Source organism: Mauremys reevesii, linkage group 6, assembly GCF_016161935.1.
Source record: "Mauremys reevesii isolate NIE-2019 linkage group 6, ASM1616193v1, whole genome shotgun sequence".
NCBI classification, from domain to species: domain Eukaryota; kingdom Metazoa; phylum Chordata; order Testudines; family Geoemydidae; genus Mauremys; species Mauremys reevesii.
In genome coordinates, this window is record NC_052628.1 from 88,355,795 (window position 1) to 88,375,924 (window position 20,130).

General features: G+C 46.8%; 1 protein-coding gene across 1 annotated transcript in view; it reads left to right on the plus strand.

Moving 5' to 3' along the window:
- RFX3 (regulatory factor X3) overlaps positions 1-20,130 on the plus strand; it is a 162,766-nt gene that overhangs the window by 115,082 nt on the left and 27,554 nt on the right. Inside the window, exons 8-9 of the mRNA XM_039544162.1 lie at positions 332-451; positions 18,714-18,835. Coding sequence (XP_039400096.1) covers positions 332-451; positions 18,714-18,835 — 242 coding nt within the window. The remainder of the gene's footprint in view (positions 1-331; positions 452-18,713; positions 18,836-20,130) is intronic.

A 20,130-nucleotide genomic window follows, 5' to 3' on the forward strand; every position in this document is an offset into this window, starting at 1 on the left:
AAACAAGCAGCCGCCAAAATGCTGCTGAAAAGCGGCAACGTCAAGAAGCATGGCCACCATTTCAGCGGCAACGCCTCTTGATGACACTACTTCTCGGCGGCGTTTTGGTGGCAACGCTTCTATGCGTTGAAGCTTCTCGGCAGCATTTCGGCGGCTGCTTGTCTGGTGGCCACGCTCCTCGGCAGCTAGTCGTCTGGCACCGGAAAGGTTGGGGACCGCTGCTCTAAGTTATCTTAGCCCACCATCTGTGCCTTGCAAAAAAAAAAACAGGCTGACAAATAATTTTTGTTTTATCAACTTTTTTTTTCCTAATTCTTATTCTTTTGTAAAGGGGGAACTCCAAATATCATTATTATGGGATTCGTGTCAAGCCAGATTCTCCTCTTAATCGGCTACAAGAGGACATGCAATATATGGCTATGAGACAACAACCCATGCAGCAGAAACAGAGGTACAATGTGGAAATTGTAACTATACTAAATAAACATTTTTTCATATTTCTAGCACTAGAAACCTGGGAGGATTGCTTAAATGTGATGCCAAACTCCTATCAGCATTTCTGGAAATTACTTGTGTATATTAAGTAGTTAAATAAACCTCTCTAGTATGCATACATTTTGCAGCAAAAGGAAGTAAAGTTGTCTTTTGCATTTTTAAAGGAGTGTAGGATGCTTATGTACGTGCTTTTTAATATAAAATACTTATTTGCCATTCTGACCCACTAAATAGATACTGTTGTTCTTGCATGGAGATGGTATCTGTTGCATATGGGTTTTTTTTCTCCCCCATTGGTATTTTAAAAAGGTATTGTAAGGAGAAGCTGTGTGATGTAGTATACTGGGCATCAGAGTGGGCATCAGGAGACCTGTGTTCTATTCCCGTCATTGGGGACAAATCAGACTAGATTTACACCATACTTTGTTAGAAAAAGGTTTGGATGTGAGTTCTTTTCCACAATGTTTTAAGTACTAAAGTGCTAAAAAAATTGTACAAGTATCAGGATTGTTTCTTGATTTAGAGATAATTTTCATTAAACTTTGAATTTCCGCAAAAAGAAAACAGGCTGACAAATAATTTTTGTTTTATCAACTTTTTTTTTCCTAATTCTTATTCTTTTGTAAAGGGGGAACTCCAAATATCATTATTATGGGATTCGTGTCAAGCCAGATTCTCCTCTTAATCGGCTACAAGAGGACATGCAATATATGGCTATGAGACAACAACCCATGCAGCAGAAACAGAGGTACAATGTGGAAATTGTAACTATACTAAATAAACATTTTTTCATATTTCTAGCACTAGAAACCTGGGAGGATTGCTTAAATGTGATGCCAAACTCCTATCAGCATTTCTGGAAATTACTTGTGTATATTAAGTAGTTAAATAAACCTCTCTAGTATGCATACATTTTGCAGCAAAAGGAAGTAAAGTTGTCTTTTGCATTTTTAAAGGAGTGTAGGATGCTTATGTACGTGCTTTTTAATATAAAATACTTATTTGCCATTCTGACCCACTAAATAGATACTGTTGTTCTTGCATGGAGATGGTATCTGTTGCATATGGGTTTTTTTTCTCCCCCATTGGTATTTTAAAAAGGTATTGTAAGGAGAAGCTGTGTGATGTAGTATACTGGGCATCAGAGTGGGCATCAGGAGACCTGTGTTCTATTCCCATCATTGGGGACAAATCAGACTAGATTTACACCATACTTTGTTAGAAAAAGGTTTGGATGTGAGTTCTTTTCCACAATGTTTTAAGTACTAAAGTGCTAAAAAAATTGTACAAGTATCAGGATTGTTTCTTGATTTAGAGATAATTTTCATTAAACTTTGAATTTCCGCAAAAAAAGAAAAAAGGTTTAAGACTGCAAGAGATGGTCCTGATATATTTCTTAAAACACTGTATTCTTGTTTACAAGTCTTTAAAATTCCACTTCTAATGAGATCAGAATTGAACTTCTGTTAAGTTTGTTCTGAAGTTTCCAGATACAAGTTAGACAAAATGTTCCAAAAGACAATGATAAAGTTGCAAATATTGATACTAAAAGCAAAGTATAATATAGTTGTCTTGAAATTTATCATCTGAGCAGTCTTTTGGATTATTTTCTCCCAAATTGATTGAATCTGATAAGATACTTTGAATTGCAAGCTCAGTTGTTCATATTTTACAATTACATGTTGTATGTGGCCTTATAAGGCAATGGATAAGTGCCTGGGATTGACTTCCCCTTTGCATCAGGAAACATAGCGTATCATCCCTACCCAAAAAGAGGGGAGGTGCTGGCCAGGAACCGACATGACCGATGTCATCTAGATATGCTTTGATTAAATGTTTTTTCTCAGCAGCTGCCACTAGTAGTGCTTCTGTGAAATTCCAGCTGTAATTTAAAGCAGCTCCATTCACTGGAAAATTCCAAGGAAGGGAGGTGGCAGTAAAACTATCTGTCTTCCCTTGGAGTATGTAACCGCAAGGAACCAAGATGGCAGAGGGAGACTGCGGAGATTCGCATATGTTTGAAAAAGACTGCCTTAGATGTGTGGGTTCTAGGGACAATTCAAGACAGATACATATATATTTGATAGGCTGACATGATACCACAAAAGGAAATATTTGATATCTGTGAAATCAAGGAATCCAGAAAAACTTGTGAAGTCAACACAGATATCTCACAAGCACTACAGAAAGAGGAGCAATCCCATACAGTGTACTCAACATTTTTTGTTGTCTCAAAAACAGTCAGGACCTACAATCCATATTCAGTCTCAAAGCTATAATGTTAGTTCAGAGAGCATTGAAGACAAGATCATTGCCCATTGAGCTACAATACTTACTCCTGAGGGCATTCTGCTCCAAAAAAAATAAAAAATTATGCACCTAAAAATTCTGCACACAATATTTTAAAATTCTGCAAATTTTATTTGTCAAATAAATGTGGAGGCTCCAGCATGGCATTGGGGGCCACAGGCCATTGGCTGCACAGAGGTGGGAGATTACTCTGCAGCTCCCCCCGTCCAGGACACAGACTCAGCAGTGAGGCTGCACCCAACCCTGACACAGTGCAAGGACGGTGCCTGCCCCAGAAACATCCCAGGGCTTTTCCCCTCTGTGTCAGGTGCACTAGGTGTGGGCAGGCAGGCTCAGCCTGGCAGGATCCAAGAGTGGAGGGGCTTAGTGTGGGGGGATCCAGGTGTGGGTAGAGAGGGTTCTGTGTGGGGCAATCTGCGGGCAGTTCGCTCAGTGGGGATCTGGATGCAGGGGGGAATCTGGATACACAATTGCTTGTCGGGGGGTTCTGGGTGCAATGGTAATGGGACTCTGCAGGGGGTCTAGGTGAAGGTGGTTGGGGCTCACCGGGGGTCTGTGTATGGGCGGCATAGAGCTCGGCAGGGGAGTCGGGGTGTGGGGGGTTCAGTGGGGACCCAGATGCTAGGGGAGTGGGGCTTGGTGGGGTGGAGATCCAGGTGCAGCTGGTTGGGGCTCGTTGGGGTGGGGATCTGGTGCAGGTGGCTCGTTGGGGTGGTCCAGGTGCAGGGGGAATGGGGCTTGGCAGGGGGGTTCTGGGTGCGGGGAGGGGGGTGAAGCTCGGTGGCAGGGTGGATGCATGGGGGTTAGGCAGATGGGGGGCAGCTTACCATACACTCCCTTTCCCCTGCAGCTGAAGAGTGATAGGTGCATGGGGTGGGGAGTGTATGCAGAGCTTCGTGTAGCCTGGGGTGAAATCTGGGGCTGGGTCTGACCCAGCCCCGGATGTCATGCAGGGGAAGAGGAAGTCCTTTCCAGCCTAGCCAGGACTAGCAGCTGAGCCTGGCACAGGGTGGGAGCCACCAGCCAGGTCTTCCCCAGTCCGGCCTCCTGCCCCACAGTGATTTACCTCTCTGCCAGCTGCCCTGGGCACCCAAAACATACTGCTGGGGAGAGTTGCATGACTGCTCTTGTTGCTTCCATGTCAGAAAGTCATTTTTCGGTGGGGAAGCAAAGAAATCTGCGGGGATGTGAATTCTGCACATCTGCAGGAGTGCAGAATTCCCCCAGGAGTAAATACTTCATTTTCCATCATGATAAAGTAGTTCTGAAGACCAATTTTGCTTTCATCTCAAAAATCAAATGAGTCTTTCTCAGATTACAATAAATACCTGCTTGAATCCTAAGCATCTTATACTCCTGAGAGAATTCTGCACCTCTGCGCACATGCAGAATTCATGTCCAGTGCAGAATTTTTTTTCTGCAGAAAATACATTCTGCCCAAGAAGTGCTGCAGTTCCACCTTTCACCCAGCAGAGGCTTCTATGGCACCAGATCAGCCGGCTGACTGGCTGTAACAGCTAGCAGCCAGCTGTGTTCATCACAGCAGCCTGCCCATGGAGGCAGAGTGGGGCACACAGGGCTGCTAAGAAGTCACAGACTAGGGTTCAGAAGGGCTAGTGGGGGGACAGACTGGGAGCAGGTTAGAAGCTAGTGGGTTGACAGCACTGAGCCGGGGCTGAATGTGAGGGGGCTCCAGGGCCACATGGGGATGGGGGGAGAGCAGGGCCATGTGGGGACAGTAGGTAGGAGGGCTTCAGGGGCACATGGGGAGGGGAGAGGGGGCTCCTGGGCCACATTTGGTGCAGAATTTAGTTGAAGAATTGGTGCATAGAAAGACTAGTCGGATGATTAGAGGAATGGAAAACCTACCTTAGGAGAGGAGACTGAAGGAGCGTGGCTTGTTTAACTTAATCAAATGAAGGCTGAGGGGAGATATGATTGCTCTCTATCAATACATCAGAGGAGACATGCTAAAAATAAAGATAGCCATGGCAGAATGAGCTGCAGGACAGGCTATGTTGCCCTGAGTATGTGCTTATCTGAGACCGTAGGCACCTACTCAGGGTGGCTAGTCCCTCCTGCCACTCACACTGCTGCGACCACATTCTGCTTTTCATATGCTAGCTTGAGGAGAGAGGTGTGCAAACTTTCTGGCCTGAGGGCTGCATTGGGTTTCCAAAATTGTATGGAGTGCCAAACAGCCAAGCGTGGCCCGCCCCACCCCCTATCCAACCCCTCCTGCTTCTCGCCCCCTGATGGCCCCCCCGGGACTCCTGCCCCATCCAACCCCCCCATTCCCTGTCCCCTGACAGCCCCTGAAACCCCTGCCCCTGACTGCCCCCTGCTACCCCATCCAATCCCCCCTTTCCTTCCTGACTGCTCCCCCCCGGACCCCTGCCCCCCATTCAACCCCTGTTCCCCGCCCTCTGACCACCCCGCCCCCTATCCACACCCCCACCCCTGACCACCACCCCGAACTCCCCTGCCCTCTATCCACCCACTCCCTACCCCCTTACCTTGCTGTCTGGAGCACCAGTGGCTGGTGGCGGTACAGCCGGGCTACCTGGCTGGAGCCAGCGCAGCAGAGAGCACCAGGTCAGGCCCCAGCTCTGCAGCTGCGCTGCCCCAGGAGCTCGCAGCCCGCCGTCCAGAGAGTTGCGCTGGCAGCAGGGCGAACTGAGGCTGCGAGAGAGGGGGAACAGCAGGGGAGGGGCTGGGGTCGAGCCTCCCCGGGGCTGGAGCTCAGGAGCTGGGCAGGTGGGTCCCGCGGGCCAGATGTGGCCCGCAGATCATAGTATGCCCACCTCTGATATAGCCTGTTGAATCCTTTTAATTTAATGTACAATAATATATTCTGTTTTGAGTCATCTGTCTCACTCTAGGGAAAATTAGTATTTAAGCAGGTGTCCTTTCCAGGCGGGCATTCTTCCTTAGTACAATAACCATTGCATGTTTCCAGTTTGATTCAATATGGTATGGACTCCGTTTCCACAAGTAAAATTGCTGTTGTCCACCTCCTGTACCTTCCCAGGATAATTTCAAACACTTCTTTGAACTTTTGGAGGTATCAACTAATTATGCCTGCTCTGTGTTTTCTATCCCTGTCTCAGTGTACAGAAAACTTGTTTTTGTTTTGTTTTTGTGTGATCCAAAGATAACATCTTTTCCATCACCTCTCTCCTTGGATTTTTTGATGACTTAACTCAAAGCATTTGCTACTTGTAGAAATTCATTCATATCATTCTCTGGGACATAAATGTAAAGAGACCATTCTTGACTTCCTCAATCTTATCCATTTTTTTTTAAATTCCTAGACAAATCGTATCCAGTCTATTATACTGCCTAATCGCTAACACAACCAATTTATCAGTCTGTAGCTTCTCTTCCTGTAGCTTTATGGACCCTTTTAAAACAGTTTGGCCTTATAAGCTACACTAAAAAATATGGAAGTGTAACATTATTCTTTTCTCAAAAAAACAGTATAATGCATCAAAATCTATAAAAATTTTGCAATCTATAGAACTATGCTAAGGGTTGGTTATAATACAATATCTAGAGCAATGTTAAAGAAATTCAGATATTATAATACTAAACAGATTCCCAATTTAGTGTTTAAGAAAAGAGCCTTCAGTTTCCTTTTGAACAAGCCCAGGTGTTTGAACTGTGCAGTTGTAGAGCTGATGTAACATCATGATCTAAAAATGATTTCGTTCTGCTTTGGCTTCCAGCCAGATAGATATGTCTCAACACTGGTTGTTGCGCTAAGTGTTGGAACCCTCATTTGTTCATTGTTGTCTTGTGATTCTCATTTTCATCTTAGCTATAATTAACTGCTCTGTGCTGGGCATTGAACTGATGAGAGATTTTAAAAGTTGTTTTCATCAAAGAAAGTTCACATTCTTTAGACTGTCTTTGGTTGCAAATGGATGCATTTCTAATAAGGTCGCCAGGTCACTTGTTGGGGGTTCATTGTAGATGTGCAACAGTGCACTTGCAGGACAGTTACAGCTCTTCAAATACTATTTAACAGCTAGCATAACCTCTGAACCGATCCACTCACCAAAAAGCACTAAAAAAATCTAAATATTTTTCAGATATCTGTACATTATCTGTAGGTTTTTGTGTATACAGTAAGTTATTAAAGCATTTGGGTTTCTTTGATTTCATAATCATTAACAGATTTAGCTTTTGGTTGCTTGTGGCGCTGCAAGCTGTTAAAATTTCCATTTGCTTTTTGCTAATTTTAAAACCAGGGGCTGCTTTTTTTCCATTAGCATCAAGAGCAAGCTCTTCGGTGGAACAAAACACTAAAATGAGGTTACGTAGCTTGGTATGTTACAGGCAGCTCTCACATACCGGATCAGTATGCCAAATTCCCCTATTAAAAAATCATGAGTCAGAACCACAAGTCATGAGATTGGCTTAAAGTTTTTTTTAAAAAATAATATATTCTGAAGTCTTTCAGTTTGCTTTTTGTTTTTTTGAGCCTTCAGGGTTCACATTTTCCAGCTTTTGTTGGCAAACCATGAGGGATAAAAACTTTTCCCCCTCTCCACTGAAAACTCAAATTCTCACTTAATAGTATGACTCCAGGTCCTGGATCTTTCAGAAAAACACCACATAGTGTAAGACTCACAATAAAATCATGAAAGTTGGCAGCATTGCAAAAGCAAAATCTTCAAGCCTTAAGAACTTATCCAGAAGGGGTGTTGCCTGTTTATAGAACTTCTTCTTTTGACTTAGTCCATTGTGACTTCTATTCCTTCATAGTCATACAACAGTTTTCAGTTCAGTTTTCTTTCTTACCAGTTTGCTTGTGTGTGTCCATGTAATATCAAAGAGGCATCTTGCCATGCATTTCTATTCTTCAGTTTCTGCTCACTTTCCTTAATAAACGTAGGTGGTTTGTTGTAGAGAATTTGAGTCAATAGCTATTCATTATTTATATAGTGCCATTGTAACTTTACCTGCAATATGTTCAGTAGGATGGATTGGGGGGAAATGAAAGAAAGGGAGGCTGGAAAGGAGAAGTTTATGGAAGTCCAGCTATAACCGAGTTTACTGATCTTTTTTGGGAGGTGTAGTGGGGCGGCTGCCCCACTCCTGAAAAACAGGGGTTAAAAGCAGACCTGGAAAGGGCTGCAGCTGTGAAAGGCTAGGCTGATTGGGGAAGCAGGCACAGCTGGGGACACGTCCCAATCAGGCCACAGCTGGCCCTATAAAAGGGCTGTGAGCCAGGAGCTGGAGGAGTCTCACTCTAGCCCTAGAGTGGGAAGGGCTAGCTGCCCGGGAGCAAGGTATCTGAGGTGGAGCAGTGCTGGGGAAGGGCAAAGGGAGTTGGGGAGCTCCAGCCTGGTAAACGCTCAGGCTGCAGAACTTGGTGAAAGCCTACAAAAGGGGCAGCCCAGGGATAGGCAAAGGCAACAGGTCCTAATCCCTTGCCAATGATGAGTGGCCATTACAGACTGCAGTCTGCCCCAGTGAGTGGGGACTAGATGACTGGCAGTAGTCACTGAGGCAAGGTGGGTTTAGAGGGTTGGGGGTTCCCCTGGGAGGGGAGACCCAGAGTGTGGGGGTATTGCTGGGGCAGAACCCTGAGGAAAAGGACACCGGTGTCCGGGAGGGACAAGGGGCCTCAGGCAGGCAAGACATCAGCCGGCAGAGGGCACGCTGGAGCTGGAAAAGAGCTAATTCCCAGGACAACCAGCAGGTGGCGCCTCACCATTTAGTCGTCACTTTGCTACATGTGGTGGAGAATGTGGGCATAGATGGTCATCCTGATACAAGGGGGAGGGCAAGGACTGTGGAATTATTGCCTGGATCTGAGAGTTGAGACATGGAAGGTGGAGAAAATGGTGGACTGCTTCTGGAGAGCCTGTGTGGCCCATTTCACCCAGCAGCAACGGGGACTGCTTCAGCTGCTGTGTGGGAGAGCACATGGACCTCATTGGGGGCCAGGCACCTGGGGCTAGAGGCTGGTGCCAGGGCCTAAAAACTGTTTTGCCTGTGGGCAACTGGAACAGTATAAACGGGAGTGCCCCTTCCGGAATGGAGCAAAGAGGCTCCACCCGGGGAAATGGGGAGCTGCCAGAGTGCCCCCTGTGAAGTCAACAGAGAGGCTCTAAACGTGTTGGGCCTGTGGGGAGCCTGGGCACAGGAAGAGGAAGTGCCCCTACGGGACTCACAGGGCCCAGGCTAGCCCTGAGGTGGCCAAAGGAAGGCACTGGATGTGCTTCCTGTGCCACAAGGGGAGCCAGGTAAGACAGCCTTGCACCCAGAGAAGAAGGGGGAGGCTGGAGGATCGGACTCCACCTGAGACTGGCCAAAGGGAAGTGGTAGTGTGGACCAAGACTCCCAGAGAGAAAGGGGCTGGGGCAGAGAGGCCCCAGCTAAACCTGGGAACCCACGCGGGAGCAGGACGATTTGTGGTGGGGACCCAGACAGACAGGGGAACCCACAAAGGAGCGGGACTGGCTATGGTGGGGACCCAGATGGTAGAAGAGGGAAGCAGGTTGCTCCTTTTAATAGAAAACCTGTGGCAGGAGAGACACCTCCCGTGGGCCCAGCTAAGAGGGAAGCTGGGGGGATAGAGACACACCTCTCCCTCACCTCCTGTGGTCTTAAGTGGGAGGGAATGTAGTGGGGCGACTGCCCCACTCCTGAAGAACTGGGGTTAAAAGCAGACCTGGAAAGGGCTGTGGCTGTGAAAGGCTAGGCTGACTGGGCAAGCAGGCACAGCTGCGGACACACCCCAGTCAGGCCACAGCTGCAGACTGCAATCTGCCCCAGTGAGCGGGGGCTAGATGACTGGCAGTAGCCACTGAGGCAAGGTGGGTTTAGAGGGTTGGGGGTTCCCCTGGGAGGGGAGACCCAGAGTGTGGGGTACTGCTGGGGCAGAATCCTGAGGAAAAGAGCACCGGGGTCCAGGAGGGACAAGGGGCCTGAGGCTGGTGAGACATCAGCCGGCAGAGGGCGCTCCGGAGCTGGAAAAGAGCAAATTCCCAAGACAACCAGCAGGAGGCACTGCACCAGTGTGTCGTCACTTGGCTATAGAAGGTTATAGACCCAGCACAGCCAGTTCCAAGTTTCAGCCCTAGAACAAGAGCGTTCTGGGAGATATAGCTCCACAAGAGATGCTAAGAATCACAGGCTGTGCAGCAATCCATGTGTGGAGATGAGGCAGAGTTATAAAAGAGATTATTTTCCTGGGATGCCATGTTTCAGAAATCATGAGTCAGACTTCCCAAAATCATGAGATTGGCATAAAAATCATAAGATTTTTTTAAAAAATATGTTTTTGCTTACCTTCTGTTTTTGTAATCTTTTGGGGGTAAACCTCCCATCCCCAATTCGCATGTGATCATTTCAGCTTCAAAATTTTACCCTTAAATACATGCACAAAAAGGCAGGCTTTTTCCTCAAGCTCCTGTGCATGTGGATTCTACTCATGGATGTGCTGGCACCCCTGCATAAAAGATTGGACTTTTTTTTTCTAGTAGTGCCCTCTAAGGGTTGTGCATGCATTTGTCATGCTCCCCCTCCCAAAAGTGCAAGGGGCAGCATAACCCAATCACCAGCCAGTTCCTTCTGACCTCCTGGGGAGTGGAACCCCACTGAGAGGAAGTTATATGAACTTTGTTATAGTGCCTAGGGCTGATAGAGTTGTGGGGGCTGGTATCAAAGGATTATGAAGTACTTAAAGAACAGTGACGTTAGGCTAAAAAGCCAGAAGTTAAAAAACAGTGACGATAGGCTAAAAAGCCAGGAGGGAAGTTAAAAAACTATTAAAGTGAAGGAAGAAGCCATGATATGGCTATATCCTATGGCCAGGATTCCCAAGAGAGGGTGGAAGAAAGCCCCCTTTCACTCTTCTGTATCAATAAGGGAAGTTTGTTGGATAGATAGGAAGTACCGTATCTTAGAGATGTTATGCAGAAAGAATCTGGAAGATTTAGTCATAGCCTGGATGTGAAGATCTAGAGAGAGCCGGATGTGAAGACCTAGAGAGAGGCCCAAGTCAAAGATGACACCCAGGTTATGGGCCCAAGTGATAGGATAATGGTGTTGTCTACAGTGATCAAGAAAGGAAGTAGCAGGGAGGGCTTGTGGGTTGGTGGAGAGCTTTAGCTTTGTTTTAACATGTTGAGGTTAATGAGCTTGAACTGATGGCTAGACATCCAGAAGGAGATATCTGAGAGACAGGCCAAGATTTTAGTTGGCCCTGCCCTTTGTATGGTCATAGGAATTCCTCACAAATGTAGAAAATTGACACTAAAAACTGAAGACTTTTCATACTTTTACTGTACTTGTAGTTAGCCATGTAAAAGTCCTCTGAGATCCAAATACCCTTTCTTATTAATCAAATTTTTTGAAATATGTAATATCCATAATGGGTCTGTATCCTTTATAGCTCTTCTTTCAGTACTAATAAAGAGGCCTGGGAAAATGAAAGAAGTCTGAGTAAAATAAACAGTAGGGGAATTATAGAAAAGAATTATTAGACCCGGAAGGTAGATTGCATATATTAGTGACTGGTAAGTATTTTCCGTGGCCATAGTTAAAGCTCAAAAGGTAACCTAGACAGGCTAGACACTTTGGAAGGAAATAAGAAAGCCTCTCATCACCCATATTGGTGAGGCTTTATTTTTTACTACTCATAAAAGACACAGTATGTCTAAGGTTGCCTGCCTTACTGAACCTCTGGAGAAAAAAATCTTCTCTCTTTACATTTCTCAGCTGGATCCTGCAAGTTGTTTCTCAGTGCAGTTGTGACTGGTCAACTCATGAGATAAGTCACTCTGTCACCATGCCAGAATTCAGAATTTTCCCCAACATATTTCACATAAAGCACATTGGAGCAAATGCTAAAATAATCCTGACTTCAAGCACTAGAGGATTAAGTTAGCTTTTATATTTTTAATTAAGTTCTTTCTAAATCCTAGAAATTCTTAAAGGATTGTTTTTATGCCTTTAGGCATTTTGGATTGTATTCCAAAAGCTGAAAAGTTGTGAAATGACACATTCTGTAGCAACTAGCTAAGCTGTGTTGAAGTATCTGTTTTGGTTTGCAAGAATTTTCAGATAAAACCTGATGTTCTCTCCAGTATTTATACTGGTCATTTATAATTAGAAAAGAATTTCCAAATTCCTCCACTTCAAATTGTAGTAATTGCAAGTGCATCCACCCTAGAATCAGGAACCTATGCAGAAGAGTTCTGTAACCATGACATATGGGGTGAAATCCTGGCTCCATTTAAGTCAGTGAGAGTTTTGCCATAGACTTAAATGGGGCCATAATTTCACCCCTGGCCTCTATGTGAAGCCAAACTTCAGATAAATGTCCCGGGATAGAGTGGCCATGTATGTGCTTTCAGAGACCTGATATCCCAAAGGTGATCATGCTTTAAGTGAACAATCAGGCCACTCTGATCTACATCAACAAAAATGGAGGGAGAAGGTTTCTTCTCCTGTGAAAGTGGAACGGGGCAGTTAGGCCCTTCACCTAGACTTCACCGGCGCAAGTTGGCACCCGAGGCCGTGTTGACATCAACGGCACCGTCTTGGCAGCACAGCCAGTGGCCTTATTGGAGCACGTGGGGAGTGCCAGTCATAGTGATGAGCCCTGCATAGCACTCATCTGCCGCCGCCTTGGAGCAACAGCTGGTGGCACTGACAGCACCAGGCTCGGAGGTCAAGGCATGCTTGGAGGTCAGGCTAGAGGAGACTGCACTGACCCTTAAGCCTCCCTCCCCCACAGAGGAAGATGCCTCCCCTGGCAGTACAGTCATCATCTTCGTCTGCAGTTGAGGCGGTTGCGGAACCCTCAAGGGCCAGCCCGCCAGATGATTTTAAAGGACACCAGGCCCTGCTTCAAAGGGTGTCTGAGAACTTGGGCCTAGAGGTGGAGGAAATGGCTGAGCAGGTTAACACCTTGTTTAATGTCCTGTAAGCCTCTACCTCGCCCATGTCGCACTACCAGTTTATGATGGTGTCCTCAAAATTGCCACGGCCCCCTGGCAAACTCCCTCATCCATCCCTCCCACCCTGAAAAGGACTAAAAAGAAATATTTTGTCCTGGCCAAAGGGTTTGAGTACCTTTGCAGCAACCCTGCCCTGGGCTTGCTGGTGGTCTCTGCAGCCAATGAAAAATATAAGAATGAACATACCAGTTCGACCCCCAAAAATAAAGAGGCCAAAAGATTGGACCTGTTTGGAAGGAAAATGTGTTCAGCTGCCAGCCTGCAATTCTGGGTGGTGAACCATCAGGCCCTCCTAGGAAGATAAAATTTTAACTTATTGGACTCTCTCTGTAAGTTCAAGGAGTCCCTACTGCAGGGAATTCAGCACCCTGGTGGAGGAGGACACCACGGTGGCTCGGTGCTTCCTCCAAATGGCATGGGACATGGCTGACTCAGCGGCTAGGGTGGTCGAATCGGTAGGGTTATGAGGTGCAGCTCTTGGCTTCAGACTGCTGGCCTCTTCCAAGAGATGCAGACCTTGATCCAAGAAGCAGACCTCCCATTCGATGGGATCGGTCTTTTTTCAGAGCAAGAGGATGCAAGGCTGCATGGGTTGAAAGACACTTGGGCTATCCTTCCCTCATTGGGCATGCATATGCCGCAGTCTGCAAGAAAGCAGTTCCGGCCACCCCTGCCACATAGGCCTTGGCAATTTCATCCTAGGTCTACAAGGAGAAGAGACAAAGATGTTAGTTTCAGCTGCCGCCCTCCTTCCTCCTCCCGCTCATCTGCGCAACCTGGCCCGGCAAAGCACTCCGGGGTCCAGAAACGCTCATTTTGAGGGTGCGCTCGAGAGCAACGCCCCAGGATCCACCCTGTTCTTTCCTCAGCCATCTTCGTCCGTACCGTCCGGCCTAGTCATGGGTCACCTCAGACCATTGGATGCTGGAGATAGTGTCTCAAGGCTATACCGTGCAGTTTTCGGCCACCCTTCCCTCCTACCATCTCTCTTTTTTGTCCCTCTTCAGAGACCCTTCTCGCGAGCAAGAGGTCGAGAACCTCCTGCACATGGAGGTGGTAGAGGAGGTCCCTCTGGACATGACAGGAAAGGGATTCTACTCCCATTATTTCCTAATCCCAAAAGCAAAAGGGAGCCTCAGAGCCATTTTGGACCTGTGACACCTCAACAAGTGTCTCAAGAACTTGAAGTTTCCGATGGTCTCCCTGGCCTCCATCATCACTTCCCTGGATTGGGGAGACTAATATACCACCCTCGACTTGAAGGACGCTTATTTCCATATTCCAAGGTCACAGACATTTCCTCCATTTCATAGTGGGCGAACACCATTTCCAATTTATGGTGCCGCCCTTTGGCCTCTCATTGGCTCCAAGGGTCTTCACAAAATTTATGGCGCCACTGGCTGCTTACCTGAGATGTCAAGGGGTCCAGGTCTTCACGTATCTCAATGACTGGCTCTTCAAGGGCAGGTCTTGGGAACAAGTACAGAGGAGCCTCGATCTGGTGCGTTCCACTGGCCACAATCTGAGTCTGTTGATAAATGATCAAAAATTCATCTTAAGGCCAGTCCAACGAATAGAGTTCATCCAGGGCAGTTCTCAACTCCACACGAGCCAGAACCTTCCTTCCAAAGGTTCGTTTTCAGACCATGTCAGACCTGATCTGCCATGTGAAGAGCCACCCACTCACCACAGCTCACACCTGCCTGCGGTTGTTTGGCCACATGGCCGCCTGTACATATGTGGTCAGTCATGTCCGGTTCCACTTCTGGCCTCTGCAAGCGTGGCTGGCATCAGTTTACATCCCCAACAGACACGACTTAGACTGGGTAGTCAGGGTGCCGGATCACATCCTGTCATCTTTGGAGTGGTGGTTGAACCCTGGGTCAGTGTTGAAGGGAGTTCCCTTCGTGGCCCTTCATATCAATGTCAGGTTCACCTGGCCTGCCAGGCTTTCTTGCCCCACCTGAGGGGCAAGGTGGTGCAGGTCCTCACGGACAATACCGTGCAATGTATTACATCAACAGGCAGGGCAGCACCAGGTGATTAGCCCTTTGCCAAGAAGCTCTCAGACTTTGGGACTTCTGTATGCGGCACGCATTCATCTGGTAGCCGCGCACCTGCCTGAGACCAGAAATGTGCTAGCAGATTGCCTCAGCAAGACCTTTTTGTCTTGCCATGAGTGGCCACTCCACACGGAGGGAGCCAGTACGATCTTCTAAAAGTGGGGTACTCCCCAGGTGGATTTGTTTGCATCCCATCAGAACAGGAAATGCCACATGTTCTGTTCACTCCAGGTGATGGATGGGGGTTCCCTGTCAGATGCTTTCCTGCTCCCATGGTTGGGGGCCCTGATGTATGCCTTCCCACCAGTGCCGTTAATCCACAGAGTCCTCATGAAGATCAAACAGGACAGGGTGAAGGTTATCTTGATAGCCCCCAAGTAGCCTTGCCAGCACTGGTTTGGCATGCTGCTGGACCTTTCGGTATCTGCCCTGCTGCAGCTCCCTATCTGGCCAGACCTGCTGTCCAGGACCACAGCAGTCTGCACCCAAACCTGGAGGCATGGTACTTTTTGGCATGGCTACTGCATGCAGAAGAGTGGGAATGCTCAACGCGGGTGCAGCAGGTCTTGCTTGGTAGCAGAAAGCCCTCCATCAGAGGGACTTACCTGGCCAAGTTGAAAAGATTCACATGCTGGGCTTTGGAACGAGGCATCCGGGCTGAGCAGGCCTCGGTGCAGGCGATCCTGGATTATCTCCTGCACCTCAAACTTCAGGGCTTGTCCCTGTCATCGATCAGGGTCCACCTGTCTGCTATTTTGGCCTTCGACCTGCCTTGGAACAGAGGGTGGGTCTTTGCTCATGACATGACGGCCCAGTTCTTGAAAGATCTGGAGCGTCTTATACCTTCATGTCCAGGACCCTGTCCCTCCCTGCAATTTGAATCTCGTGCTGTTGAGGTTCATGAGGCCTCCCTTCAAACCTCTGGCTTCCTACTCTCTTCTCCTTCTCTCCTAGAAGGTTTCGTTCCTTGTGGCGGTTAAGTCTGCCCGCAGGGTGTCTGAGATCAGGGCACTTGCTTCAGAACCGCCCTATACCATATTCTACAAAGATAAGGTCCAGTTGTGGCCCTGCCCAAGGTAGTTTCCCAGTTTCATACCAGCCAGGACATAGACTTACTGGTCTTCTTTCCAAAGCCCCATAAATCCGAAAAAGAATGCAGGCTACACACCCTGGATGTCAGGAGGGTGCTGGCCTTCTATATCGACAGGACAAGGCTGTTTCACAAGTCAACGCAGCTGTTTGTTGCGCTGGCAGACAAGATGAAAGGTCGCCCAGGATCTGCTCAAAGTATTTCATCCTGGATCACAGCCTGCATCTGATACTGCTATGAGCTGACAAATGTGCCTCCACTGGCGATAGTCAAGGTGCATTCATGGCTCAGGTGCCGATCCAAGAGATTTGTAGAGCTGATACCTGGTTGTCTGTCTGTCTGCATATTCACGTCCCACTGTGTGCTTACCCAGCAGGTCCGGGATTATGCTGGTTTCGGCAGAGCAGTGCTGCAAGCTGCAAGACTATGAACTCCAAGCCCACCTCCATTGGCACTGCTTGTGAATCACCTAGAATGGAATCGACATGAGCAAGCACTCGAAGAAGAAAAAACGGTTGCCTACTTTTTCGTTACTGTTGTTCTTTTAGATGTTTTCCTCATGTCCATTCCATTACCATCCTCCTGCCCCTCTGTCGGAGTTGCCGACAAGAAGGAACTGAGAGAGCGTAGGGTCAGCAGCGCCTGACACATGGGTGCGGCACTCAAGGGGATGCCACTGCCAACCCTCTGGGTACCGCTAAGGCAAAAATCTCCGACTGCGCACATGGGTGCACACACACCTACAATGGAATGGACATGAGCAACACATCTCAAAGAACAGTTACAAAAAGGTAGGTAACTGTTTTTTCCTCAAATGAAGCACACCCAGGCTGGAATTCTGCCACTCTTCTGAAACCTACACAGAGTTTCTGTTATTCTGCACAGGAAAAATTCAGACCACGGTGGAAGTTAACACCTTTCCCATTCCATGGAGGACATTCAGATTTACCTTGTTTCCATTTCCCTCTAGTTGCAAAACTTCTGACTAAGCTCCACAAAGACACAGTGTCCATATAAATCCAAACAGATTTGGTTGAGTTACAAACTGTTCAAAATCACCATTTCCCATCTGTGTTTTTCTCACAACAGCTTGTTCCTGGCTTGGAGTAAAAATCCTGAACATCCCAACACTGTACGCACTGCCTTCCTTCATTATGCCACAAATAGTGCACTTCTTGACAGGACACAGTCAACACAGATCCTCCCCCTGTGAACCAGGAGACTCTGAATTGAAGTCTCACTTCTTTTACTGACTAGTGTTAATACTTCTGTGTCCTTTGCAACCCTTATTCTTGAGCAAGGCCTTCTACCCCATTGAGGAGTTATACAGGCTGGAAATATAACCCAACTCTCAGCTGTTTAGCCAGGCTACTTTAGAAGGAATTTGTCAAATCTAAACACTCAACTATACAGCATTTCAAATAGACCTACTCATGAATTTGTAATCTAGGGTGTGCAGTGAGTGAGGCTGTTGTTTGTAAGAACCCCTGCTTTATTTGTTGCAGAAGTTGGAAGGTGTGTGGTGAATGCAGGAAGAGAAAGGATTGTCTCATAGCTAAGGGAGTTAAATGCCATCCTAGAGAATTGGATTCTATCCCAGACTCTGTCATAGAGTTCCTATGTGATGCGAGGCAACTAACTTAAACCATACTTTTCACAGATGACCATTAATTGTGCGTTCCTCGTATTCTGGGTGCTCAGTTTTAGAACCTGGAGCCTGTTTTCAGAAGAGCTGAGTGCTCACAGTTGCAGTTGAATTCACCCAGAGCATTTGAGGCTCAATCTCTCTTGCAGAAAGGTTGTATGGTCTGAAAGAATGAGCTGAGCATAGGGTGGGCATCAGGAAATTCCTGAGTTTGAATCCTGGCTCTTCCACTGATTTACTGTGGAGCATATCACTTTGTGTTTCTGTTTCTCTGTCCGTAAGATGTTTACTCAGCTACTTCATGGGGTGTTCAATGATTAATTAGTTAATCTCTGCACAGTCTTTTAAATATAAAAATGCTAAGGACTCTGAAAAATCAGGCCTAAGGTGTCTCAGTTTAGGCAGTCAATCATTAAGATACCCAGAATTAGTTGATATTTTTGTATGTACTGTAATTGTAGCCATGTCAGTCCCAGGATATTAATTAAGTTCACAATATACCTGAAGAAGAGCTTTGTGTGGCTCAAAAACTTGTTTCTTTCACCAGCAGATATTACCTCACTTGATAAAAGATATTACGTCACCCAGATTGATATTTTCGCCTTAATCTCCCTGCCTTGGTCTCTGTCTGAGAAAGCCCTCACTACCGGATAGGGTATTGAGGAAATACATTCTTTAATGTATTTTAGGCCCAGATAGTATAGTGATGAGCCACAGAAAAGCTAATGAGGCAAGTATTAATTCCATATTCATTGCAGGGTTTGGATATGGTACAGTAAATAAAGTAAGGGGACCACATATTGAATGATAAGTATTAAGAGACATATTGAACAACGTCCTTGTTCAGTGAACACAGTTCAGCTAGACCAACCAGCTGGCCAGTCAGAACGTAGTTTTAGTGACTCTGTCCCCAGCCAGATTTAAATTTGAATTAATTCCTGAGAGGAAGAGAGCAACCACAGAATCTAGTTGAAAAGAACTTTTATATATTGAGATTTTTGTGAGATGGAGAAATCCTATTGAAGGATTGAGCAACTGAAGTGGGCAGAATCAGACTGTGTAACAGTGGACTTTTGAGGAGTTGAATAAAAGGGATAATTTTGTCTAATTTTGTGTCCAATATTTTTTAGGTACAAGCCTATGCAGAAAGTGGATGGAGTTGCAGATGGTTTCACAGGAAGTGGTCAGCAGACAGGCACATCTGTTGAGCAAACTGTAATTGCCCAAAGTCAACATCATCAACAGTTTTTGGGTATGTGAGGGTACATTATGCTGGTGTACAAATAAAAATAAACGTCTGGCATCACCATGAATGCCAAGTCATACCATTACCACAATTCTCTCTAGACTTAGGGTGTCCCATTAAAACTGTCATTCGTATTGGGGCACCCAGAAGCTAAGTTCCCACTAAGCTGCATGGTTGCCTACTAAGCCCCGCGCAGAGGCTCAGGGCTGCAGCGGGGAGAGGCGCCTCTCCCCCAGCATGGACCTGTTGTGGCGGGGAGAGGTGCCTCTCTCCACCGGCCCCAGTACGGACCTGCTCCGGACTTGCCGCGGCCAGGGGAGAGACGCTCCGGCCCCAACCCAGCCCCAGCACGGACCTGCCATAGCCAGGGGAGAGGTGCCTCTCCCACCCCCCCCAGCCCAGGTGCTGCTGTGGGGAGGAGAGATGGGGGAGTCCTCTCTCCCCAATGTAGCCCCCAGGCAGCCTGCACCCCAAGCCCCTCATCCCCAGCTCCACCCCAGAGCCCGCACCCCCAGCCGGAGCCCTCCTGCCTCCCCCCCTCTGCACCCCAACCCTCATCCCCAGCCCCACCCCGGAGCCCTCACCCCCCCACCCCATGCCCCAATCCTCTGCCCCAGCACTGAGCCCCTCTCCCATACTCCGAACCCCTCGGTCCCACCCTCACCACATGTGTCACACATCACCTCCATATTGGTGCACATAACAAAATTCATTCCACATATGCGTGGGAAAAATTAGAGGGAACACTGCCCAGAAGTTATATACAGAAACTATATGATCTACATCATGAAGCTTATGCAAGATTTCACATACCTCATGTATGTATAGAAGAAAAATTGTGCAAAATCCATATTTGCACTATACTTGTAAACATATACTGCAACACAATTTACTGTATATATTGTGTGCCAGATTTACAAAGTCAGACTTAAAACTGATGCCTTAATATTTGTGCTCACACCCATTGTATGCTTCACTCCTGAATGTGTGTGTAAAATGGGGTTACATTCAAGCTTTGCAATTGCAATGTAGCCATTACTATTTGGAAAAATGGCCATGTATGCTATATTTTTTAATGATTGAGTCTAAACAGTATAGATTATAAGGACCAAAATTTGAAAACTTGTGGTCCAAGGTCTACATACACAAAAATGTGCAATTTGTGCATATATCAGTTCATGAGGCATTTCCCATAGGTGAACATATAAATCAAACATGCACACAGCAGTGGTAATTTAATAACTATTTGCATATATAACCACCTGATTTGAACATGCCATTACATAATTGCACACGTAGTA